This window comes from Idiotropiscis lumnitzeri, chromosome 5, assembly GCF_059441095.1.
Source record: "Idiotropiscis lumnitzeri isolate Australia: NSW breed Sydney's pygmy pipehorse chromosome 5, RoL_Ilum_1.0, whole genome shotgun sequence".
Taxonomy (NCBI): domain Eukaryota; kingdom Metazoa; phylum Chordata; class Actinopteri; order Syngnathiformes; family Syngnathidae; genus Idiotropiscis; species Idiotropiscis lumnitzeri.
This window is the reverse complement of record NC_142395.1, coordinates 13,263,229-13,281,549: the sequence shown is the minus strand read 5'-3', so window position 1 is coordinate 13,281,549 and position 18,321 is coordinate 13,263,229. Positions and strand designations below refer to the sequence as shown.

Below are 18,321 nucleotides of genomic sequence, written 5' to 3'. Positions count from 1 at the left end.
TAATGAGGAACGAGCGGCTTTTACTGTGAGGCAGAATGAGACTTAAGCGCTTGCAACTTGTTGACAGCTGTGTCCTTGGGTTGATTGTTTCCTCCTCCGTGGATTACACACACACACACACGTTTCCGAACAAAGACGGACAGCGTTTTCATAAAAGCATCCTTTCAATCTAGAAAATTGGGCACATTTTCTTTTTTGCTTGTATTTGTTTTTTTTTTGGGTTGTTATTGAAAAAAAAAAGTGTTTAGTGTGAATGATAAAGGAGTAAGGGGTGCGCATCGAGATTTAAAGATAATCATGTCTGGTAAAAATGGTGAGTTACTGCTTGGCGTCTTACCGAGAGGTTTTGCTAATGTTGATGGTGTTCAACAAAATACACTCAATGTATTTATTATCTCTAAATTTCTAATCTCTTTCTTAAATACAAGTAAATTCTCTCTCTCTCTCTCTCTCTATATATATATATATATATATATATATATATATATATATATATATATATATATATATATATATAGACATTATATATATATATATATATATATAAAATGTATATAATGTATATATATATATATATATGTATATATATATATATATATAATGTATATATATATATATCGCTGCCACCAATGGATTAAAATGAACCCTTTTTTTAGAGGGGAAAAAAGACCAACTGAATGCAACAAATATTACAGGACTTTTGCAAATATAAATGCTCATTGGGCAGATAAAAGAATGGCCCAAACCTCCCCTCACTCGTGTTCGAGAGCTTGTTGAGCCACAAATGCTCATCTTCAAGTTGCCTATTAACCACCCCACGGAAGCATGTTTAATTGCCAAGTGTTAATTAGAGATTCGAACGTGAGGGCAGCACGTCCAATTTTAGTGAAGGCGCTCGGAACTGACATGCCTCAACACGCCACTCAATGGATGGCGTCCCTCTTGGGCAACGAATTAACTACAGCGCCGTCCAACACAAACTCAGCAGATTGCACGTGAACGCTTTGCTGTGAACAGTTCAAGTATGACAGAGCGTCCATGAGTAACAAGACACAAATGAGGGAGATGCGCCCGCCCCTCCCCAACGTCACCTACCCCACACAACCAACACACATTCCATTTTCATAGATGAAGATAAGCGGCGGCTTATAGCGAGCCGAAATGGCAGGCGCGTCCTGTGCACACGTGCAGCCATTTTGTGCCCCCAATCTGCACAGATGCAATTCTCTTCCATGGCCAATACAAGATGGAGCCACCCTGCGTGGGGATTCAATATTTCCATAAAAGGTAGACTGGACAGGACAGACGTCCGACACATTTTACAATATCAAAATTATTATGATTATTTATTTATTGTTTTATTCGGTTTCTGATATCCAAAAACTAACACAGACAAATGCTGACTAGTGGATTTATCCATCAAAAATCAATGAATCACATTTGCCTGCTCCAACTTAACTGTTTTATCTATCAAATATTCAAAATAATAGCAGATAAAGCTATGCGGTCAGCTGCGTAGCAAACCGGAAACACTGACTGAGCAATCACATAGCAGCACCACTTACTATAAATCTTTAAGTTCATCGGTGACGGCGGTGATTCATGAAAAATACGTGCAGCAACTAACAAGCTCGTGTGGTCCTTTGACGACCAGACCCAAATTGTTTGTTGTGTGCAGCCCCAGTTATTGCATTGTTTTACCTGTTATATGCTGTTGTGAACATGTTAAACAAAGGCTTTAGCGGCAGAGCTAACGGGGTTAGCGCCTCTACATGTGGCTTTGTCACATTACGGTTGATTATGATAAAAGTGCTAAGGCACCAACCACCCCTGTATAAGTGCATCAAATATTGACATTTTGATAGATAAATAAACGTAGAAATGGATTTATTTGATCTCTTAATAATATATCAATACCTATAAAACGCCACTAGGTGACAGTGTCGTTCTTCAAACGCCTTTCTATTCCCACACCATTATGTGTCGGTCAAAGGATGAGTAGTTTTACTTTATTTCACAGCTTTGCTTTGTTTATTCCATTGTCTATTTACACACGGAATTGGCAAGCCGTATGTATTTTTAGCTGAGTGAAATCGAAACTAATAATGCTATTTTTCATCTCAGTAGGGGCCACACGTCAATCCCCCGCCCCATCCTCCCTTTTCAGTACTTCGTGTGATTGTCGGGCTCTCTTACTTTGTGGAACAGTTAACAGGCTGCCTGATTCCTATTTAAGAGCCCATTTAAGCCGGCTTGCTCGCTTCTGACAGCACGGGCATTTATCTCCTGGTGCCATATTGTAATAGAATTCTATTCAGGAAAGATTATACCGTCGCTTTCTGATGATAATTTTCACCATCTTTGAGAGCAGAGCGTCTTTTCCCCCTTCGTCTCCTGCCCGCTCTTTCCCATCTGAAAAGCGAGGAGACAATTTTATTTATTTTTTTTGTTCAACTGTCCCAAACAGAAGAATAGGAAACTTTTGGGGAAGTTGTTATTTAGCTGCAACTTTCTTTTTTTTATTTTTTACAAATGATCTTAAATTGGTGTTTGAAAAGTAGCCCAGTGCGTCTTACCATGCGGCCGTAGAGTCGTGACCATATGTTGCTTAAGAGCAGAGCTCGTACACATGACACTGGCCACGGTTTGACCTCAGGCCAGGTACAGCCTGAATTAGTTGCCAGCCAATCACGGGACACATTTATTTAAACAACCAGTGACACTAACATTCAGTTTTAGCTTCTTCACTGATCCTGACATGCATGTTGTATCACTCTAGCAGCTAATTAGCATATCAAAGGAAAATCTACAGTATGAATAACATAGCAAAAATAATCAAATATATTAGAATACGGCAACACAGTAGATTTTCTACTTATTCAACACATGAAGGCAAAAAAGAGTGCAGCAAAATATTACTGAAATGTCTTCGATGTGAAGTGAGTCACCTATTAGTTTGCAAATAATCTGAATGAAAAGATAATCCCTCCCATTAGCACAGTAGGGAAATTCAGAGTGATGACGCAGCATCACGACCGACTGGGGGCTTCGGTATCGACCGAGCGATCTTCCAATTACCGGCCACTCAAACCGCTCAGGCACCATGCTGCACAAAAAGTGCAACAAAATGTCTTTCAATTTAGGAATGATTTCAATATCTTGGCATAAAACACTGACTTGCATCGTTAATCTTCACAGCTCCGAGCAAAGGTAAAGCGGAGTCCGGAACGTCATCAAAATATAATGAGATGCAAGAGAAGAAGTGGATACAAATCTTACCGTCGCAAATATTAAAAAAAATGCCCTTAGTGTGATGAGATGCAGTTATAAAACACGGCAAACTACAACCGCAATCTATAGATTGTTCAATTAAGATCAACGGCGGCTTTTTACTTTTGGAGAAAAGACTGCATTGGATTTTATTCGGTTATGAAGACGTCCTAATACTGTAGCAAGTGCTAGAAAAATATATATTTAGTAATTACAAGCTAAAAAAAAGAAGTGGATTTTGAGAACAGCTGTTAAAAGGCATCTGTTAGACAATTATTACACCACTTTGACAAAAAAATGAACACAGGTGTTACCCAACTATTAGACAGCTGTTCTAGTTGAACATTTTAAAGCGAACGTCATAATCTGAGGCCTCAGCTCAGCAAACCTCAAGGGATTTACGCAATTTTTGGGTTGACATTTTTCTTTGTCTTTCAATTGGGATGGAACGATCCAAAAATAAATCAATTTGATTTATCTTAACATTGTTTCCATTCATATTTTTTTGTTTCATACCACAAAAAAAAAATCGTTTGAATAATTGTGATTTCAATAATGACTAAAATAATTGTAATATATATATATTTTTTCATAATCAAGCAGCCCTACTTGTTTAAAAAGAACTTTTTTTTTTAAACATGTGTTTAGTTTAATGGCACTAGATCTCCCATCATCCAGCCTATATGCACTTTTAAGTACATTACCTCGCTTGCACGTCCTCCTAATGCCTCTCACAGATTATGCAGCAAAAGATGTGTTTATGGGCGTTACAATTAGCGCATCCCGGTGCTCCCCGTGAGCCTGACTTTGCAAGTTCATTAACATGCATTAAATGCTTATGGCGGGACACCTTTTTATGGGCTTATGGCCTATTAAGGAACCACATAATATGCAAATTACCTCTGTGAACGCATCTACAATGATGACCATGTTTCGAGTTCTAGTTTTGATTCCAGTTAAGTAAATGGTGCTAATTTAATAATCAAGGTTTGATGTTTTGTGATGAACTTCGGAGCTCGAGTGGCCTGAATGACGATGTGTTGTTTGCGCTATGCGACAGCGTATACATTATGATGCTCTTCAGTAGCCCTCGGGCCGGCTCGAAACAGACACCGTCTTCATGGAATGGAGGAAAATGTCCACTTGCTCTCACAGTAGACATTTTTTTTAATGCATTGCTGTACGCGTATTTTAACCATGTGAGTCCGTCTGTGCTAAATGAATAAAATGTACTTAATATCTTTGTGAAATACATCAACAATTATACATATTCCATGAATAACATTAATTAACATTATTATTATTACACATTTTATTTTATTTTGCTGTATAGTTTCTCTGCATCTATATTTAATTTCACTTTTCGCATATTTCATGCAGAGTTTTCCTATTTTCACTTTCTTTCAATGTATTTTTAAGCATTGAGTTAATTACAGCGGATCCTTTTTCCATCCAAAATCCCTTCTCAATTCTGTAACACGGCTTTGGCAAAGACTCCCGAGCAGTGCACGGCAGAGAGCGTCTTATCGCCGAAGCGTGCCAAAAAGATAAACGGGAGAACCCGCCATCTTCAAATTTAATTGCATGCCGCAGAAATAACCTGTCTGCAGGCTGCGAGAGTGCAGCCGTGTTTTCAAGTGAGTGGCGAGGGGGATTCCTGAGGATCTTCAGGTAGAGAGTAAACCCAGAAATAGGAAAAATATGGCTTTGGCAGGTTGATGGATGCTGTTTTTGAACGATAAAAGAAATTGATGAAGGATTGTAAAATTGTGCTTTGAAAAAAGTTCTGAGCGTATTTTGGTGTTCTTTCTGTAATGATTTAAGTATTTCTAATTGGGAAGCAGTCATTAGGAAAAGTAGTCAGTCCTAGGAATTTATCAAACGCTTAATTGCAGCAAGTGTATACAGTAGAAATAAAAAAAATTGACACACACTAATGGTGGAAAAAGTTTTCAAATGGTCAGTCAATTTTGGTCAGCAGCTTCGGGTTAATTAGTGAAGCCCAAAATACAAAGCAAGCATTTAGCTGTTATGCTGCACGCAAATCAACTACCAACACAAGTGATTCTCCCCCGAGTGTAAATGCTTCAAAAACTATGCTTGTTTTTTTCACCCCATTCCTATAATTAAGGTCTTTTAGCAGAGAATTTCTGCAAGCAATTTTTCCAAAATCATGTTTTTGCGCTGTACATTCTTTTAAATATCCTCTTTTTTTATGTCTCTACATTGCTTTGAAATGTCTTGAATTATTTTGCCTTTAAATGTTTCGTAACCATAGCACATTGAGTTTTCTTGCTTTGCATTGCTTTTACCGACTTTTTTAACATCCATTTATATTACTCATGGCTTTTTGCTATTCACAGCATATATTGGAGCCAAAATAGCGAGGGGTCCCTGCATTTTAGTTTATTTGTCACATTTTTCTTTTATATTTTAGCCTCACCAAGAAGACAAACTACAGGCTACTTTTGGATTAACAGAGGATGACATAAAGTGATGGGAACACACCATTGGGTACCAAGGTGGGGCGTACAATTCCATTTCTTCTATTTTTATCAGGATTCTCACAAAAATACTGTGAATTCCTCCTCAAAGCAGTACCTTAATACCTCTCGACTTAGCTATGTATCACCATGTTGCCTCTCAGATCCGCTGCATTCGGGGGGCAAGTCATCCTGGGCTTGAAGGTGAAGCATTTAACACATCCACTCTGAGCTACCTGAAAGTCCCATTACATCATCTAAGCTCTTTCACTCCCTCTCATCCACCCTCTTTGAATAGAAGCGAGCACAACATCCGACGGAGGTCACCCCCCCATCTCTTGTCTCCCACGCGCCACAGACGGCGAGAAATGTGGCAGGCCGGCAGCTCAGCTCATTATCGCCCACGCTGGGTGCCTGTGGAAGGCAGCTTCAATGAGCCAGCTGTCGGGGCTTTCCTCCAACCCCCCCGCCGCCCCCTTCAAGTGGGAATGCTGGGGTTCCTCGCCGCATGAGCTCACCCACATGGAAAGATCATGGCTGCTTAGCAAAACATCTTTCTAGAGGCAGCCGGTCCAACTTCAAGGCGCTGTGGACCAAACTAAATGGTTGTGAGACAACGCGGGGCGGGGCGGGCTGCGCAAACGTGACAGGCCATGATGGGCATGGATGCGTCACATGATTTTTAAACTGCCCGAAAATTTGACACGGCAGTCAAGGTAGCTTACTGAGCCTGTTCGACTATAGTGAGCGCAACTAAAACTGTACAGTACGCATGAGGGAATTTTTTAAGAGTGGTCCATCATGAAACGAGAAGCTTGCTGTGCAGCATTTCCCCTTGTCGCACACTTGCCACGTATAAACTCCTCGAAAGCTAAGCCATGAGTTTAACTGAATGAACTACAATAACTGCCGTTGGATGCCTTTTAGTGAAGCTTCATGTCGAATGTGTGCGTGTGAGCGTGAGTCAGCGAGAACTGTGCAGTGCGTATGCAAATAACATTCACATGATTTAATACAAGAGGTGGCTTTGTGAATTACGTAATTGTTGACAGTAAAAGATTCTATTAAGTGTGCTTGCTTGTATGTGCCCCCACCACTACATCTCCTCAATCTGGAGCCGGGCCATGTATAGGAGTCTCGTTTGAGTCTGCCGGGGCCACAAATGTGCTCCGTGGCTGCTTGGCGTCTGAAGAAATGTGAGAGACCCCGTCCGAAAGTGACAAGCCAGGAGGGATGCGAAATGGCATCTGTAGGAAACCGCAGGCTGACCCATAGTGCGTATTTTAGCCCTGCGAAGGCTCAGAAGCCTTGTCCCCACATGGACCATCACGGATACTTTGCTGGATGATGGAAAAACGTGCCAAGACTCGAATACGGAGAAGACTCCACCACAATATGTGATGAGGCTGCTGTGGTTTGCCAGGATCAGAAAGTAAACGTGCTCTTCGATCCTGATTGCTTTAACGGTGCTTGACTTGATTGCCTCAGCACACAAGTGGATTTTAACAGTACTCCTATGCCACTTTATACATTGTACCATTTCATGGACTGGGTAGATGCTTTTTGGAAGTGAGTTCAAGACCTCAAGGCTAGTAATACACAAGGGTAAAATCAAAAAATAAAAGATTTTTAAAATGACCTCTCTCAAAGGCAGATTTTTACGGGACTCACCGTGATGCAATTTTTCTTTCAGGAACGCGTCGACTCACCTTCTCCTGGTACTGCCGCCGCGACGAGTCCAGCGACTGGATAAGGGCGGTGGCGTGGCCCACGAACATGGCGTAGCACGTGGCGCCCACGATCATGCTGAGGATGGTCAGCCATACGTCGGTCATGCCCACCGGGGGGTACATGCCGTAGCCGATGCAAAGCATGTGACTCATGGCTTTAAACAGCGCGTAGGAGTACTGCTGTCCCCACGTGTCGTTCTGTGGAGGGAGGAAACAAAGAAAACAGAAGATGAATGCCGCCATCTTGTTAATCCATTCGCCGGCACGTTCAAATGTCAGCGGGGGCGCCTCGAAAGCCTCGCCCGTGCGCCCGCGTGCCTCCTTAAAAGATGCAAAGCAATGGCAGATGTCCTCTTGAGGCGGCCGGCAGAGTGCGACGTCTCGATATGCAAACACAGCGAGCCGACATTTTGGGGCCCGGACTGGCAAAACGGAAGCTCAAGCACAGGCGAATATAGCGTGACACACACGGGAGAGGCGGGCGCGCGTGGCTGCAAAGTAGGTCAGCCATTTAGAAAAGATGCGATTTCTCGCCGGGTTTTCTCATTTGTAGATAAATGGTCCCCACCCTTCCTTTTTTTTCTTTTACCCTCTTTAGATCCATGTGGTAGTTCATGGTCAATCAATGGGAGTCTCTCCTGGGGGTTGACGTGTCTAAATTGCTTTCAAACTAATTTCCACAGTGGGGAAAAAAGCCAGAGAGATCGCCATTTTATTAGCAACACTCTTGGCAAGGTAGCAAGGGATGAGCCGGTGCAATCATCATACTGTATATAGAGGGCAAAACAAATTGTGTTGTAAAATGCACAGACGATGGCAGTGTGACCTTCTAATTGCTTGTATCCACAGAGTGCCTGCAACTTTTCATTTTTTTTGCAAAGATCAGTCTTCCGACTGCCAGACTACTTTAGCCTCTATCCCACAAAGAGGCAAACAATTGCGACTCTTGGCGAAGGTAGAAAAATTCCCCAGGGTTCGTTCAAGGTTGCAATTGTTCACAAAATTTTCGCAGTTTTAATGATTTTTCTTGTCGCAAGGAATTTTTAACGTTAAACGTCTGGCAACTGTTTGGGGCACATTTGCAACCTTGAATGATCCCTGACGCAACATTTGCAGCCTCTGAAAACACTTGCGCTTGTTCGCAGCTCAGTGGGGTAGGGGCTTTAGAAGCATCACGTCGTTGGATGCACAGAAGAATAGTGTCAACTTCTGATAAGTGGCAAATAAAGTAGAAATAAAGTTACGTGGAAGATGAAACAAGCTAAGCTGTAAACCATATTGTTAAATCTTTACATTAAAGCAGAATGCTCACAACAGGAGTTTAAATAATAAAAAATCAATAAATCAATAAATCAAATAAAAATTTAGACAAACAAAACCATCATCATAAGAGACATCAGCAAATCTGGCGAGACATCAGCTGGGTCAGACCCAAAAAGGTTAATGTATGCGTTGAATTGTTGCACATTATTTGTTTTGTTTTGTTTAGTCAAAGCCGCCATGGCAGAGTAATCAGTAATGGCAAAGAGCAGAAATGTGATGATAAACCATGCGTCCGTTTTCTATTGCACATGTCCTCATTCAGGTTCTGGGTAAACTGAAAACGGCCACAGAAGTGTCTCTCAATTGGTCCGTCAGGTCGTGTTAAGTTTTTAGCACTGTTGCTACTCTCCCTCCGAGCAGTTGTCCTGTAAAGACGACTGCAAGAGCATGGCGCAGAATGCTCAATGAGATCAAGAAAAATCCGGCTAAAGACTTACAGAAATCTCTGGCACATGCTATCGTCTCTGTTGACAAATCTACGATAAGTAAACAAGAATGAAAGTCATCTGAGGATGCGACAGAGAAAGCCATTGCTGTCACCCCCCAAAAAAGAACACCTGGATGTTGGACGCTGCTACTATCGGTTGGTCAGATGGCACAAAAATTAAGCTGTTTGTACGGAACAGACGACACTGTGCGCTTAAAGACAAAAAGGTACAGTCTCAACAAAATCTCAAAACCAACCGTAAAGTCCAGTGGAGCGTGCATCACTGTTGGGACGATGTTGCTACCTCAGGGCCTGGATACATCGTTATCGTCAATGGAAAAGAAATACTCGTTTAGCAATCCATTTAGTCAGTCAATTTAAGATGAGCAGACGATGGGCGGAGCAACAGGACAACAACCCAAAGGACAGAATTAATTTTGATGCATTCATGTTTTTCCAATCGTGACTGGTTTGAAAATACACCTTCAGGAGTGAGCCAGTCAGAGTCCCGCCCTCAACCCAATTGAAATGCTGCGGCATGTCCTCCGGAGAGTGAGTCACAGCACCCATCACGGGGATATTGTTGATCTGAAAGATTTTTGAAAAGAGGACAAAATTCCTTCTGTCCGTAAGCAGGGGCTTATTTGCGTGGGACAACACTGTTCCGAAATGTTGGCCGGCTATAGGATAATATGTCGACTTTTATAACTCTATCAGGACTGAAGTACCGATCAATGGATGCAAACTCCAAGGTAATGGGGGATGTTGCTGTAGACAGGGATGAAAAAAGCGCAACATGTATTTGTTATTCCGTCACACTGAGAACGATTCTTCTCGTTAATGCAATTAATTAGAGAGCATTTGGGGTGTGAAACAAAACAAAAGAGCGGCCGGATGAGAGGCTTCATGTTTCCATCTCGCAGGATTTAGAGTGCATCTTTTTTTGTCGCTGAGCTCAGGGACATCCGAATGAAAGCGGATGTCTAACATTTTGTTTCTCTTGTGTTGCTAAATGAGGTTACAAAATATCAGAAGCAAACTCCTAGAAAACAGCTTTTGGCGTGGCACAGTGCAGATCTCCCGAACAGAATAGGAGGTATATGAATGCCAAGTGTCCAGGAGTCCTCGTGAGAGTTGTGGATGAGTTGGAGCTTGTCTCACTTGACTTTGCGTTAGAGGCGGGGGAAAATCTGGACTGGTTGCCAATAAATCGCTGCGCACATGAGGACAAGCAATAGGGGTGGAAGAAAAACTGATTCGGAAGATCGGTTTGGATTTGAAAAGACGCCAGTGCATCAAATCAAATATTCCACATTGAAAGACATCGAAATTCTGTACGTATGGGATCGCTTTTTACCGGAGAGAGATATATTTCAAGGTAATGCCACATTTACAGTACTGACGATAAGTATATTAAATGACAACAAGAAATCCATTGCATCATTCCAGCTTGAACTCGGCCGTACCATATTGAATCGAATCAGAATCCCACTCTATGGAACTGATTCGACTCTTTCTCCTTTAAAATCGAACCGTCCTTGAATCATATCACAGCCCATGTATCGAGATGCGCATCAAATCATCTTTTATTAGAGAGAAGCACGCCACCTAAAACACTCACACTCACTTTCACGCTACCACAATGTAGAGTTGTAAATGAACTTTTTTCCGAATGCGGGAGGAAACTGGAGTCTGCAGAAAACACAGACATGGGACGTGCATGTAAATTGCATGCAAAGGCCTGATACGTATTGAGCTGATGTCTGTCATTCCCATCAAGTTGATACATGCTGTTATTCACACCAAGACAAAAAAGAGTTAACAGTTAAACCCTTTTTAATTGCGTTGCTAACCAAAATAGCAGCACCTCCCCGAATCAGAAAAATAGTTTTTCAGTTTATTTTTTCTTTTATTAGGTTTTGCTGTGTTGCTTCATTGAAAAGCAAAAACACTGCGGTAGTTGCATTTCTCTTTGAATGCTAAATACTAGCAAAAGGTCGGCGGTCGACTGAGTCCCTGAGCACAAGTTCACAAAAAAAACAAAAAAAATCTCCGTCGCAGACAGGTACGCATATCGTTGGCTAAAATTAGCTAAACTGTGAAACATCTCAAGGGACATGGGTGTGCAACATCTGTCGTTTCCCGTGATGGAAGGCGAGGCGTACGGGGCGAGCGAGCGCTCGGCATGTCAGCGAGGCACCGAGGCATGATGAACCAAATACATCATACCTTGAGCGATGTAACTACTCATGTGACATCTGTTCTGGCACGCACAGCTGAGTGCGAGCCGTATACTCCGCTCAGAGTGGGCTCTCGTCGGAATGTTTGCACAGCGCCATTCCCTACGATTATGTCAATTATTCAGCCACTTTTGTTAGCGTCAAATGCTAACCAGGGCAGTCACTCAGCGCGGACCTCAAGGAAGGTCTCAATATTTGACTCAGGCCAGATTAATTTTTTTTTTTTTTCTTGGTGACGATGGAGTGTTTCTCAACTTTCAGAAAACATTGAATAAATTCTAGCACCAAGTGGTTTGCACGTCGACCGCAACATTCTGAGGTTCAGGGTTTCAATCTTGCCAATCTTCCCTCCTGTGTGGCGTTTGCATGTTCGCCCTGTGCCAGGTTGCCTACTCCAGCTTCCTCCCACATTCCAAAAACATCCATGTTAGGTTCATTGAAGTCTCTAAATTATACAAAGACATGAACGCGATGGAAAATGTACAAAGTCATAGATTGTAATTCTATACTATATGGGACTTGCTAATACCGACTGATAAATGATTAAATTGTTTGTTTTCGGAGGCGGAGTTCTTGTTTGATTAAATCAGAGGATGACAAATCAGACAAAACCATCTTCCTGGGATAAGAGAAAACAATGGCGGTCTGATAAAGCACAGTCTGCCTTTCGTGTAGAGAGAAGGTCAAAGAAACAACCATGAATAAGTTGCTTTTGCTGCATGGTTATTGCTCTTCCTTGTAAGAATATGAAATCATCTTTAACATTATCCAGAGGCCTCATTTATCATGTGTGCATATGCACAAAAGCGTGCATAAAACATTCCCACACCAAGTATAGAGTTCATCTATTTGGTCTTGCGTAAATGTATACACCGCTCTGCCTATGCATCATCACAAAATCATGAATAATGAAACAAGACATAAAACGGCTATGCAGACTACGGCCCAATTGAATTGGATTTTTTTTTTAGGCAGAGCAAAATTTTTGGCAGAAAAAACTACAGATTATTATTAATAGACTGGTTAATTAAAAAAGAAAATGCATTAAATAACATTTTTTTTCCACCCCAATGGACAATTATGCCCAGATTTTTGCTCTTCGTGGATCAGCCGGCCCTAACCCTGCGAATTGCCGAAGTCAATTGTAAATATATTCTGGAAAAAAGAACGCACTCCTGGGTCTCCCATATATCCAAATATAGCACAAACCATTCATACTCACAATCATACCTAGAGACAATTTAGAGTGTTCAATTAACCTACCATCCATGTTTTTGGAACATGGGAAGAAACCGGAGTACCCGAAGAAAACCCACGCAGTTACGGGTAGAATATGCAAACTCCACATAGGAAGGCCAGAGCCGGAATACTGAAGATAATAATGATTGTAGATTGATAGAGATAACATAAAATAATAAACCGCTATATACCATCATTATAAATCCACACAGACTAGATCCAAAACTCATCCAAAGAGCCAACAATTACAAACACAAAGTTCTAAACAATAGTAAATTATCCAGTCCAGCTCAGCCATGAAAATGAATGCATGTTTGAGCATCCCTTAACACGCTAAAATTTCATCTGACGAAAGAAAACAAAAATGTGTTTTTTTCAAGAAAAATATGTTCAGCTAAAAATTTAATTTGAAGACGGAAAACAAAAATGAGAAATATGTCATTCATTCTCAAAATCATGAACTCATGACAAGAAAATGCAATATGCTAGGAAATGACATGGGAACACTGACAGCTTGTTGTCAAGCCACAATGCCAAATTAATGCCAAAGGCCTTGCATGGATTGCAAAAAAAATGCTTCACTCAAATATTTGCTGATATATCAAATTCTGCAGACAACCGCCAAGAAATGAAAACTTGACCACCTTGGCTGTGGTAATGAAAACATCCGTTTGCAGTTTTGAACAGAGGCTGCTTTTAACACCAAATGCAATCACTTTTAAAGGGGCGCCCGCTGGGTCGAAACCAATAAACCTATTCAGTCTTTGCCGCCTTTATTCAAGCACGCACGACCGCTTTTTTTTTTTTTTTTTTTTTAAGATTTCCCAGTGATGACTAACACACGGCTCACAATCACGCCAATGGTGCCCTATTGACGCTGACCTTCGCGCGTATATTGATAAGACATCAGTGAGCGAAGCACTCTTCTAGGCGCCATTCCGAAGAGGTTAAATCTACATTTGATTTATTGGGATGTACCGCTGACGGGGAAGACGGCACGCTCGCTGATCAATCTTTTGGCCTCACAAAAATAGGCTATAAATTACAGCGGCCAACCTGTCACATGCTAAGGCAAAGTGAGGGCTGATTTGGTGGCACAGAGGCCGCAACGCGCTCAGCCTCTGTAACGGGGGAGCATGCATGGTAGAACATCTCTCTATTCTCTTTGAATAAGAATGAAAGTGGAAGGACAGAAGGGTGGCTGGTCTCAGACGGAGGACACGAGACGGACCTGTAAAATGTAAAATAGTTCAAGTGCCCAATCGACTAGTGATAGACCGATTATCGGCCGGGACGATTATTTGTGCCGATATTAAGCATTTTGACGCTTATTAGCATTGGCCTTTCATTAAAAGCTGGTTTATTTTGACTCGCTGCAGCACACTTCTCTCTCTCTCTCTCTCTTCTGTGCTGGTGGCCCTGCCTGCAGAAGCAGATTGGTCCCACCCACAGCACCATCTGATTGTTTCCTTGTGCAGTGGGTTGCAGTCAATCAACAGTAAGCTGCCCGTTTGCTTTTTCACCTCGAGTCACACACGCTCCGGGAAAGATAAGGCAACAGACTTTGCCGAAATTGTAACGTCAGTCTACTGCATCATACAACTAAAAGAAAACTATTTGCTGTAGAAAACTTCAAAGAGATCTTTGAACTATTAGACACGCAGCTGAGCCTGGAAGCTCCATGTACTTTTTGTAAGACTTTTAAAATTAAGTTCTCTAATTTTCTGATAAAAAAAAAAAAAGTTTTAATATGTTGTAAATCACTAAAGTTGTTTAATAAACATGCGTATAAAGTTTTTATTTTTAAAATTTTGACACCATTTTATCGCTTTCTTCAAAATCAGCTTCAAATATTGGTTATCGGCCTACATGACTATTAATAATCAGTATCGGCCATGAAAAAAGCATATGGGCTATCAATACCATCGGCAGAAAACTTGTCTGTGCCGAACATGTATCGTAAACTCCGACAGTATATTGGTCAGTTTAATTAATTACGATAAACTAAGTAAATTTAATTAATTCTGCATTTAGTTGTATATAAAATAAAACATTTTATCAATATCAGCTATGGCAATCCACCTTTCTGAGTCATTCCACACTAAACCGAATGCATGTGGCCACATTTGGCTGACAAATACAGTACATCTTATTTCGGCTTTAAGATGACAGATACGCAAGACAAGGTTTCCCAGGATGCTAAAGGGCTTTAGTGGAGTAATTACGGAGGTGGATGGATGAGATAAGTCAGAGAACCGTCTGATTGGATCAGGCAGAACAACGAGGGGGATGAGGGAGGAAAGACACTTACCACCATCTTGTTTTTGGACACCCAGCAGTCGGCGGGGAAGTCCTGCAGCATGGGCACCAGGAACTGCAGGCAGCCGTCCCAGTGGCAGAGAAGCAGCATCATACCGATCAGATTGACGATCCTCACCATGGCGCTGGCCAGGTCGTAGGTCATGTGAAAGATCTGTAAAGAGAAAAGCAGGGGGTTGATAAATTCCTACCCCCTCACTGGATACATCGAGGGGAGTGATTATTTAAGAACATCACGTGGTGACGTCAATGACGAGGTATGGTATGTCAAATGCTGAGGGACACCAAAAAGTAATTGAAAAAAGATTAGATTGGTCTTTGATATTAACAGAAAACATGCCTCCAACTCACTTGTTGAACTCGCTGATGTTTCACATTTACACAATTAGGGAATACGACTTACTCTGATTAAAAGTAACGGGCCCGTACAAGCGTAGCTATCCTCGTTATCTAAGAAACGTTGTCTCGCGTTAGTAGAATAACATTAGCATTTGGAGCTAACAACAGTGTACTGCTTTAGTCAGAGCTTGAATTTATCTATGGTTGGCAAATTCTTCCATTTTGATACTGTAGCGTATTGCAGACATGTGAGCAGCACATGTAATAGGTCATATTTCATGTTTAAGATCACATCAGACTAAATCAAGAGCACATCAGTTTGCTGAAAACTGTTTGTAAAAACACCTTGGTTAAAATGCTAACAACAGTACACGTAGCTACAGCGAATACAAGTACATAGGTAACCATTAGGACTTAGGGGGGGAAAAAAAATTATATATAAATTTAATTGATTTTACTTTTCATAGCCCGATTTCATTTTATAAAACCATATATCAATACTTTTATCATATTAATAACTTTTTCTCCATGAATTAACATGACTTAACACGTCATGCAAGATCTTGTCACTAAGCAAAAGTCACGCATCAAAACCAAATGGCGGAAGCCGTAAAGTCAGCGCCAGCAAGCATGAAGGCAAATGTAATTATTGTTTTGATCAGGTCATGTTAAATAAAACGTACATGCTTAATGTAACTGCCTTGGCTTCAATTCTTAATGTCTATATGATTATTTTTACTAATGCACCTACTTAAAGCAAAAAATTTGCACTAATTGTAGCAGTGGTACTTCTGAGAATGCCTTCCATACCAAAGTCAAATTGGTACTGCATCAAATCTTTTATTGAATCGAATATCAATTAAAGTGAATCAAGAATCCAATCGAATCAGGACCTTGTGTTTTGAATCAAATCAATTTTGGAGATTTGAATGATACCCAGCCCTAGTAACCATTAGAAGAAGCAAAGGTCTGGCTGACGAGTTATGAGTGATTCTGCCGCCCACTGCGCCCACGGTTTCCCCTATTTTTTATTTTTTGGGCACAGGTGCAGTTGTTTAACCATGTTAACTTTTTAAAAGAGATAAAATACATTGAGCAAAAAAAACAAAAAAAAAATAACATGACATTAATTTCATTCAATGAGAGGAAATAGTCAGCTCTCTATTCTGTGTGTCACTGATTGGCCAGCCTGAATTTGTGGGATGTGTACAAGTGAGAGGTGAATTCCACTTTGCAAAGCCAAAAGCCTTATTCGACTGGCCACGGTTGAGCAGGTGCATGCAGATGTTCCGAGAAGCGCCCTCGGGGAGACGCTCCCCTGTTTTCCCAACTGGGACTTTGCTGAATCATTCCTATCATCAGCCACTCAGCCAAATACGATAATGGCAAGCCGGGGCGGAGGTGACGGGGCTCCTGGGCCGAGAGTGTTCCACAGGCAGGGTTTGTTAATCCTAATGATAAATATACTCACTAGGCGCTGCAGGACTTGTGGGCCGGTGTAGATTTTAATGGCCGTGGCCATTCAAAAGCCTCTTAATCCCACAGAAGAGCACAGCTAACTGCTCTACACCTGATTAAAATCCACTCAGGGCCTTTTAAGGGCTTGCAACTCAGAACGCATAGTTCATCTTTGTTGGGAGGAAGAAATGATGACATCAACCCTTTTGTCTCTTCTTTTTTTTTTTTTTGGTCTCTTAAATGAATAAATGCAAACTTTGTCAGCTGCCGTCACTGGGCGTGTGTGAACCTGAATGCATGTTTCTGGAGCGTGGGAGAAAGACGAAGGAGCCAGTGAAAACGTTGTTATTGTTTTGGCTCCATTTGAAGAGCCAAGGAGAGGCTCTTTAAATGGCTTATTTGATGTATTGCATTTCGCTGGACATGTCGTCCGTGTCACAGTTCGCCATGGTGGAGGACCCAAATGCAGGGAAGCGAGGCACGGATAACTTAAATGCAATCGGATAACAAGAAAAAGAGGCGACCAGAGATCTTCATTTGAAATGATTTCAGTCAGAACGGCAAAAAAAAAAAGTCTCCATGTAAACGCAGCTAATGAACTGACAAGGACTGAATGCAAACAAATTAACAAGACAACAAGGAACATCTGGACGAGACGCAAAAGTGTTGGAGGGAGCTGATTGGCTAACACAAGGGAGTGAGCACAGCTGCACACAATAAACTCACGAAACACAAGGAAAACCTGAAACCAAATACTCAACCAAAAGCAAGCAAAACAGATTGTGACAATCTGTTCATCAGACCCTAAGCTTCCTTGTTCACTGAGGAAAACGACGGACTAGAGCGCAGACCGAAATTCCCACACCCCAAAAAAATGAATTAAATCCTTCTTAATTACTGTGGTTCACATCTTTTTACACTAGTATAATCGAGAAGAAATTTACTGAATTCCAGGATGATGTCAAGAATATATGTGACGTATTAAAGCTACGTGAGCTACAATATGGCCCTTTGATGTATGTAACGATAATGAGTGAAAATAAGCTACAGTAAGTGGTGACGTAACAACCGGATGCGCGTGCGTGTGTGTGCAAGTGAGTGGATCTCGAGGCAGGAACACAGGACAGTTACGTATCTATGTAACTTCAGCAACCGCAAGCTTGGACCCAAATTAATATTAAAAGCCCATAAAAGGAAAATGCAAGCAGTGAGTGGAATAATGTCTAATAATCTTGTAAATCGGCATTATTTGTTGTGTGCAAAAATACTTCACATTACGCCTTTGTAATTACAGCAAAGCCTGCCTTTAAAATATTTTTACACCGGTATGATTATCACAAAATTTCTTCTAACATGAAATTGCCTTTTTAGTTGGAATTCCATTCTTTCCTGTGGGGGACAATTGTTGCTTCGCCGTATACTGATGAGGCATTGTCAAAAGTTAATGTGTGGAGTTGATTTGTTTGTATTTGTTTTAAATGACGTTCATACTC

At 41.2% G+C, this 18,321-nt stretch overlaps 1 protein-coding gene across 1 annotated transcript in view; it reads right to left on the bottom strand.

Moving 5' to 3' along the window:
• hcn4 (hyperpolarization activated cyclic nucleotide-gated potassium channel 4) overlaps nt 1–18,321 on the bottom strand; it is a 98,962-nt gene that overhangs the window by 29,222 nt on the left and 51,419 nt on the right. Inside the window, exons 3-4 of the mRNA XM_088296692.1 lie at nt 15,024–15,185; nt 7,463–7,681 (exon numbers count right to left, since the gene is read on the bottom strand). Coding sequence (XP_088152818.1) covers nt 7,463–7,681; nt 15,024–15,185 — 381 coding nt within the window. The remainder of the gene's footprint in view (nt 1–7,462; nt 7,682–15,023; nt 15,186–18,321) is intronic.